Below are 8,880 nucleotides of genomic sequence, written 5' to 3'. Positions count from 1 at the left end.
ACTGATATTGGGAGAAGACTGGATGAACACAGTGATAATGTCAAGAATGGATTGGGAAATATAAAAAAGAACCAATCAGAATTGAAGAATACAATACTAGAAATTAAAAATTCACTAAAGGGACTCAATAGCAGAGTAGATGAAACAGAAGAATGGATCAGTGAGCTGGAGAAAAGACTAGAAGAAATCACCCAAGCTGAACAGATAAATGAAAATAGAATTTAAAAGAATAACAACAGTGTAGGGAACTCTGGGACAATATTAAGCACACTAACATTCACATTACAGGTGTCTCAGAAGGAGAAGGGAGAGATAAAGGTGGAGAGAGGCTATTTGAAGAAATAATAGCTGAAATCTTTCCTAACCTAAGGAAAGAAACCAACAGTCAAATACAGGAAGTACAGAGAGTGCTCAAAAATATAAACCCAAAGAGGTCCACACCAAGACACATTATAATTAAAGTGTCCAAAATTAAAGATAAAGAGAGAGTCCCAAAATCTGCAAGAGAAAGACCACAAGAGACAAGTAAAGTAAAGCCCATTAGGCTATCAGTGGACTTCTCGGTCAAAACCCTACAGACTAGAAGAGAGTGGCATGACATTTAAAGTGCTGAAAGGAAAAAAACCTATAACCATGAATACTCTATCCAGCAAGGTTATCATTCAGAATGGAAGGGGAGATAAAGGCTTTTCCAGACACATAAAAATTAAGGAGTTTTTCAGCAAGAAACCAGTTCTATAAGAAATGCTGCAGGGACTTATTTAATTGGGAAAGAGAAGACCACAAATAGGGATAAGAAAATTATGGGGAAAAAAACCCAAACAGGCAATAAAACCATTGGTAAAGGCAAAAATACAGTAAAGGTAGCAGATCAACCACCTATGAATATATTATGAAGGTTAAAAGACAAAAATACTAAAATTACCTATATCAATGAAAAGACGGTAATGGATAGACACACGCAAAATAAGAGATTGGAAATGATTTAAAAGTATAAAATATGGGTGGAGGGAAGTAAAAGAGTAGAGCTTTTAGAAAGAGGTCTAACTAAAGAGACTATCAATTCAATACAGATTGCTAACATGTAGAAATATTATATATGAACCTTACGGTAATCACAAACCAGAAACCTATAATAAATAAACAAATAAGTAAGAGGAAAGAAATCAAACACATTACTAAAGAAAGCCATCAAACCACAAAGGAAGAGAGCAAGAGAAGAAGAAAGGAACAGAGAAGAGCTAATAAAACACCCAGAAAAAAGTAACAAAATGGCAATAAATATATCAATAGTTCCTTTAAATGTCAGTGGACTAAATGCTCCAGTCAAAAGAACAAGACCCATATATATACTGCATACGATAGGCACACTTAAGAGCTAAAGAAAATCACAAACTGAAAGTGAAAGGATGGAAAAAGATACTCCATGCAAATGGCAAAGAAAAGAAAGCTGTGGTAGCAATACTTAGGTCAGACAAAATAGACTTTAAAACAAAAACTCTAGGGGCCAGTCCAATGGTGCAGCAGTTAAGTTCACACATTCTGCTTCTCGGTAGCCTGGGGTTCACCAGTTTGGATCCTGGGTGTGGACATGGCACAGCTTGGCAAAAGCTATTCTGTGGTAGGCATCCCATGTATAAAGTAGAGGAAGATGGGCATGGATGTTAGCTCAGGTCCAGTCTTCCTCAGCAAAAAGAAGAGGATTGGCATTAGTTAGCTCAGGGCTAATCTTCCTCAAAAAAAAAAATTAAACAAAACTCTAACAAGAAATAAAGAAGGGTACTATGTAATGATAAAGGGAAAAGTCCAACAAGAGGATATAACACTTGTAAATATCTATTCACCCAATATAGGAGCACCTAAACATAGAAAGCAATTATTAACAGACATAAAATTAGAAATAGACAGTAACATAATAATAGTAGGCGACTTTAACACTCCACTTACACCAATGGAGAGATCATCGAAACAGAAGATCAATAAGGAAACATTGGTCTTAAATGAGACATTAGATCAGATAGACTTAGTATATATACATATAGAACATTCCATCCCAAAACTGAAGAATACACATCCTTTTCAAATGCACATGGAACATTCTCCAAGATTGATCACATATTAGGCCACAAAACAAGTCTCAATAAATTTAAGAAAACCAAAATAATACCAAATACTTTTTCTGACCACAAAGGTATGAAACTAGAAGTCAACTACAGGAAGAAAATCATAAAAGCCACAATATGTGAAGATTAAATAAAAATGCTACTTACAATGATTGGGTCAATGAAGAAATCAAAGTAGAAACCAAAAAAATACCTGAAGACAAATTAAAATGAAAATACGACATGCCAAAATGTATGGGATACAGCAAAAGCTGTTCTAAGAGGGAAGTTTATAGTAATTCAGGCCTACCTCAAAAAAACAAGAAAAATCTCAAATAAACAATTTAACAGTGCAGGTAAATGATCTGGAAAAAGAAGAACAAACAAAGCCCAAATCATCAGAAGGAAGGAAATAATAAAAATCTGAGCAGAAATAAATGAAATAGAGACTTAAAAAACAATAGAAAAAATCAATGAAGCCGAGAGCTTTGTTCTTTGAAAAGATAGATAAAATAGACAAACCTTTAGAGAGACTCACCACGAAAAAAAAAAGACAAGGCTCAAATAAATAAAATGAGAAGTGAAAGAGGAGAAATTACAACAGACACCTCAGAAATACAAAAGATAATGAGAGAATACTATGAAAAGCTATATGCCAACAAATTGGATAATCTAGAAGAAATGGATAAATTCTTGGAATCATACAATCTTCCAAACTGAGTCAAGAAGAAGTACAGTATTTGAATAGACCAATCACTAGTTAGGAGATTGAAACAGTACTCAAAAACCTCATCAAAAATAAAAGTCCAGGAGCAGATGGCTTCCGTGGTGAATTCTGCCAAATATTCAAAGAAGACGTAATAACTATCCTTCTCAAACTCTTCTAAAAAATTGAAGAGGGGGGAGGAGGTTTCTAACTCATTCTATGAAGCCAACATTATCCTGATACCAAAACCGGATGAGGACAACACACAAAAAAGGAAAACACAGACCAATATCACTGATGAATATCAACGCAAACATCCTCAAGAAAATACTAGCAAATCAAATAGGACAGTACATTAAAAAGATCATACAACATGATCAAGTGGGATTTAGTCCAGGGATGCAGTGATGGTTCAACATACACAAATCAATCTATATAATACACCACATTAACAAAATGAAGAATGGAAATCACATGATCATCTTGTCAAAGCGTTTGACAAGATACAGCATCCATTTATGATGAAAACTCTAAATAAAATGGGTCTAGAAGGAAAAGAACCTCAAAATAATAAAGGCCATATATGACAAATCCACTGCTAATATCATTCTCAATGGAGAAAAACTGAAAGTTATCCATCTAAGAATGGGGACCAGACAAGGATGCCCCTTTCACTGCTCTTATTTAACATAGTATTGGAAGTGCTAGCCAGAACAATCAGGCAAGAAAAGGAAATAAAAGGGATCCAAATAGGAAAAGAAGAAGTGAAAGTGTCACTATTTGCTGATGACATGGTTTTAAATATAGAAAACCCTGCAGAATCCACTAAAAAACTTTTAAAAATAATAAATGAATACGGTAAAGTTGCAGGATAGAAAATCAACGTGTGAAAATCTTGTGTTTATATACACTAACAACAAAGAAGGAGAAAGAGAAATTATGAATACAATCCCATTTACAATTGAAACAAAAAGGATAAAATACCTGGGAATAAACTTAACCAAAGAGGTGAAAGATCTGTACACCAAAAACTGTAGAACGTTGTTTAAAGAAATTGGAGAAGACAGAAAGAAATGGAAAGATATTCTGTGGTCTTGGATTGGAAGAATTAACATAGTTAAAATGTCCCTACTTCCTAAAGCAATTTACAGATTCAATGCAATCCCTACCAAAGTTCCAATAACATTTTTCACAGAAATACAACAAAAAACCCTAAGTTTATATGGAACAATAAAAGGTCCCATATAACAAAAGGGATACTGAGGAAAAAGAACAAAGCTGGAGGTATCATACTCCCTGATTTCAAAGTATACTACAAAGTTATAGTAACCAAATCAGCATGGTACTGGCACAAAAACATAAAACAGACACACAGATCAAAGGAACAGAATTGAGAGCCCAGAAATAAACCCACATATATATTGACACCTAATTTTCGACAAGGGAGCCAAGAGCATACAATGGAGAAAGCAGAGTCTCTTCACTAAATGGTGTTGGGAAAACTGGACAGCCACATGCAAAAGAATGAAAGTAGTCCGTTATCTTACTCCATGCACAAAAATCAACTCAAAATGGATTAAAGACTTGAATGTAAGACCGAAACCATGAAACTTCTAGAAGACACATAGGCAGTACGCTCTTTCACATCGGTCTTTGTGGCATCTTTTTAAATACCATACCTGAGGGGGCAAGGGAAACAATAGAAAAAATAAATAAATAGGACTACATCAAACTAAAAATCTGCACAGCCAATGAAACCATCAACGAAATGAAAAGACAACCTAAGAATTGGGAGAATTTAGTTGCAAACCATATATCAGATAAGGGGTTAATATCCAAAATATGCGAAGAACTCATACATCTCAACAACAAATAAACTAACGACCCAATTGAAAAATGGGCAAAAGATCTGAATAGACATTTCTCCAAAGAAAATAAATGGATGGCCAACAGGCACATGGAAATATGTTCAACATGATTAACTATCAGGGAAATTCAAATCAAGCCTACAATGAGATATCATCTCACTCCCATCAGAATGACTATAATTAAGAAAACAAGAATAGATAAGTGTTAGAGAGGATGTGGAGAGAAGGGAACCCTTGTACACTGCTGGTGGGAGTGCAAACTGGTGCAGCCACTACAGAAAACGTTATGGAGTTTCCTCAGAAAATTAATGATGGATCTACCATGTGATCCAGCTATTCCACTCCTGGTTACTTATTCAAAGAACTTGAAAACACAAATGCATAAAGATACATGCACCCCTATGCTCAGCAGAGCGTTATTTACAATAGCCAAGACTGGGAAGCAACCTAGGGGCCCATCAAGTGATGACTGGATAAGCAAGATGTGATGCGTATGCATAATGGAATACTACTCAACCATGAGAAATGATGAAATCTGGCCCTTTGTGATAACGTGGATGGACCTTTAGGGTATTATGCTAAGTGAAATAAGCGAGAGGGAGAAAGTCAATTACCGTATGATCTCACGGATAAGTAGAAGATGAAAACAACATCAAACAAGCACATAGCAACAGAGTTTGGATTCATCATTACCAGAGGGGAAGGGGGGAGGGAGGAGGGCGAAAGGAGTGATTAGGAACATGTGTGTGGGGATGGATTGTAATTAGTCTTTGGGTTGTGAACATGATGTAATGTACACAGAATTCAAAATACATTATGATGTACACCCAAAAGTTATATAAGGTTATAATCCAATGTTAGCAATAAAAGAAAAATAAAAAGAAAAAAAGAATATAAGGTCAGTGAAGACAGGACTTTTCTCTTGACTTTTTCTTCTGTTTTAGTTGCTAGTATTTTCCCTAGCTCATAGCATACAGCATGACAAAAAGAAGTTGGTAAGTAAAAATTTTAAAAAATAATATTTGGATCAGTGTTTGGTTATTGCATTAAATTGGAGATTAAATTTTATCATAGAACCCCACACTAACAGGTAGAAAAAGTGAGTATTGGATAAAAAGAAAGAAAATCTTGCTATGACAAAGTGGGGAAATAAGTGATAAATTCATTTTCCTTGGAACAAAATGACAGGAGTGATACTTTATTCCCTACTGGCAAAAGTTCTGCAATGGTTTTGAAGCTATGTTTTTCTCTTTGTTACATCTTCCTGACCCTAATTATGTGATTGTCTAACAGTATCTTTACATATAGATATTCTTTTCAAATTTGGTGCAAAATTACAGTGAATATAATGAAGTATGAATTGGTCTTGGACACATTCCAATTGCATGACTCAAGCATATTCTGGTTAGAAGGTGTAAAATGTCCCCTGATCTTTACCCCTATCAGGAAGAAGATATTCTCCTCTTCAGAACAGACGTAACTCTTTCAGGAGGAGCAATAACTATTTCAAGAATGCCCTCTCAAAATCTCAGTACAATTAGTTTCACCATACTGACATAATATAATGAGATGGCAACACAATCTGAATTTTATTTTTTCTTTTATGAAGTTACAAGAAAAGAAGTTAGTTACCAGAGAACAATTGCCTTGGTGAAATAGCTAATTGCCAACTTCTTATGTTACATAGGATTTATTTGCCTGTTAAATAAATTATCCTAACGTGGAAAATTTTTGTTTTTCCATTTGCATTGTGGAATTCCTTTTAAGTAGATCCACAGTGGAAGTAATAGTTTTCTAAAGTATTTAAAACGCTATGTGAATAAAATGGACAGAAACAGTCAAGTGAAATTAAATAGATCCTTAAGGACTAATGAAGCTTTTTGTTCTTTGTGGTCTATCAGATGGAAGAGGCACTTCCAGGTCCCTATGATTTACTTGGAAAAGTCCTCATGCTTATTGTGAAGAAGGCTCCAAAAGGTAATCCTATCACAATTAATAATGGAAGCCAGACTTTTCAATTGTGTGAATTACTTTATTAAATTGGAAGTTATTATAAATTTTAGTTTATAAAAATTGAAATGTTGAAAAACTTCTGGAAGTAAAAGTTTATAATTCATTTCTGTCGCTGAAAAATGTATGACTTTGAGAAAATCAACTAAACAGTCTGTTTCTTCAACTATAAAATGAGGATAATACTAATTACTGTAAAGATTAAGTGTTACATTAAATGCGTTTTATATATATGTATGCATATAGATGTACACATATTTGTAAGTATATATGTTTCTGTATAAATAAAAGATCAGTGTAAACATGAGCATAGCATCTGATATATAGTTCCTCATAACAAAGATAGGTGTTCTTGCAATGTTAACATTTTGTTTCATTAAAATACTTTACACCACGTAATGAGATGAAGAACATCTGGTAAGGAATAGATTTATTGTGAAAAATTAAAACAAATTTATAAAATACTAAATTGATATCCATTGGAGATATTGATTAGGTAGTTATATACACAGATCCATTCATAAATTGTTCTCCTCACTTTGAAGATGTAAATTATCTTAAGTGACTCTTCACTTAAGGATCAAACTTTTGTGACTTTATACATGGTTCATCTTCTCATGGAATTCCCTTTCCATCCTCTTTTCTCTCGCTTTCCCTTTAAAACTCAGCTGAATGAATGCTTCCTCTGGGAAGCCTTTGCAGATTCCATGTTGATTTAGATCTTGTGCTGTGAACTCTCAGCCCACATGAAGACATTTATCGTGACACATGAAGATATTTATAGTGACACATGAAATTGGCCTGCAATAGCCTGACCCCTCATCATGTATCAAGTCACTGAAATAGCAAGCCATGTCTTATTCAACTTGGTGATCCCAATGTTTATGAAAGATTTGACACAAATAGATTCTCCGTGCTCATTTTTTGATTGAGTAAATAAAAAAGATAAAGCGTACAATACATTTAAAGTTTTTTTTTTCCTTTTGTTCTATAGGTAAACTATTTCTAATATCTGAAGTCAAAACCTATAAGGAATAGATGGAACCAAGGTAATGGAACCAAGGAACAATGTGACTTACTTTGTCCTCTTGGGTCTCACGCAGAATACAAAGGAGCAGACAGTTCTTATTTTTTTGTTCTTGCTCTTCTATATTTTGACCATGATAGGCAACATGCTCATTGTTGTGACTGTAACTTTCAGTAAGAGCCTGGGCTCACCAATGTACTTTTTTCTTGGTAGCTTGTCATTTATGGATGTCATTTATTCCTCATCTATATCCCCCAAACTGATTTCAAACTTGTTCTTTGGGGAAAATACCATATCCTTCCAATCTTGTATGGCTCAGCTCTTTACAGAGCACTTTTTTGGTGGATCAGAGGTCTTTCTTCTGCTGGTGATGGCCTATGACCGCTATGTGGCCATCTGTAAGCCTTTGCATTATTTGGTTATCATGAGGCAATGGGTGTGCATTACACTGCTTGTAGTCTCCTGGATTGGAGGTTTTCTGCACTCAGTAATTCAACTTAGCACTATTTATGGGCTCCCATTCTGTGGCCCCAATGTCATTGATCATTTTTTCTGTGACATGTACCCCTTATTGAAACTCATCTGTACTGACACCTATGTCATTGGATTCTTAGTTGCGGCCAATGGTGGATTGATCTGCACTATTGTATTTCTCCTCTTACTCATCTCTTATGGTGTCATCTTGCACTCTTTGAAGAATTTAAGTCAGGAAAGGAAGTGGAAAGCCCTCCAGACCTGTGGTTCCCATATCACTGTGGTTGTCTTCTTCTTTGTTCCCTGTATTTTCATGTATATGAGACCTGCTAAGACCTTCCCCATTGACAAATTACTGAGTGTGTTTTACACAGTCATAACGCCCATGCTGAACCCATTAATCTACACTCTGAGAAATTCAGAAATGACTAATGCTATGAAGAAGCTCTTGAGAAGAAATGTCATATCCTGTGGTAAATAAGTGCATCTTCCACCACAAGAGAGTTATTTGACATTAGAGTCCATTTCCTTGGAATTCCGATGTCTTCTTAAATCCAATGCTGGATTTCCTTCTTTCAAATAACGTATGATAATTATAACTTTAAAATGAATGCTGTGATCTTGCTATTAATAACAGTTTCTCTCCCTGCTAGCATGTAAGGTCTATAATGTCTTGTTTATCAATTCACCTAG

General features: G+C 34.8%; 1 protein-coding gene across 1 annotated transcript; it reads left to right on the top strand.

Moving 5' to 3' along the window:
• Positions 1-7,684: 7,684 nt before the first annotated feature.
• LOC103567966 (olfactory receptor 4A47-like) lies at positions 7,685-8,668 on the top strand. Its single transcript, XM_008544725.2, has one exon. It carries the CDS (start codon positions 7,739-7,741, stop codon positions 8,666-8,668), a length of 930 nt encoding a protein of 309 aa, XP_008542947.2. The 5' UTR covers positions 7,685-7,738.
• Positions 8,669-8,880: the final 212 nt, after the last annotated feature.

The sequence above is a fragment of the Equus przewalskii genome, chromosome 11 (genome assembly GCF_037783145.1).
Source record: "Equus przewalskii isolate Varuska chromosome 11, EquPr2, whole genome shotgun sequence".
NCBI classification, from domain to species: domain Eukaryota; kingdom Metazoa; phylum Chordata; class Mammalia; order Perissodactyla; family Equidae; genus Equus; species Equus przewalskii.
This window is presented reverse-complemented; position numbering and strand designations above follow the sequence as displayed.

What these genes read in the sequence shown, in the direction of transcription:
- LOC103567966 (XM_008544725.2), top strand. Translation starts at nt 7,739, where the DNA reads ATGGAACCAAGGAACAATGTGACTTACTTTGTCCTCTTGGGTCTCACG.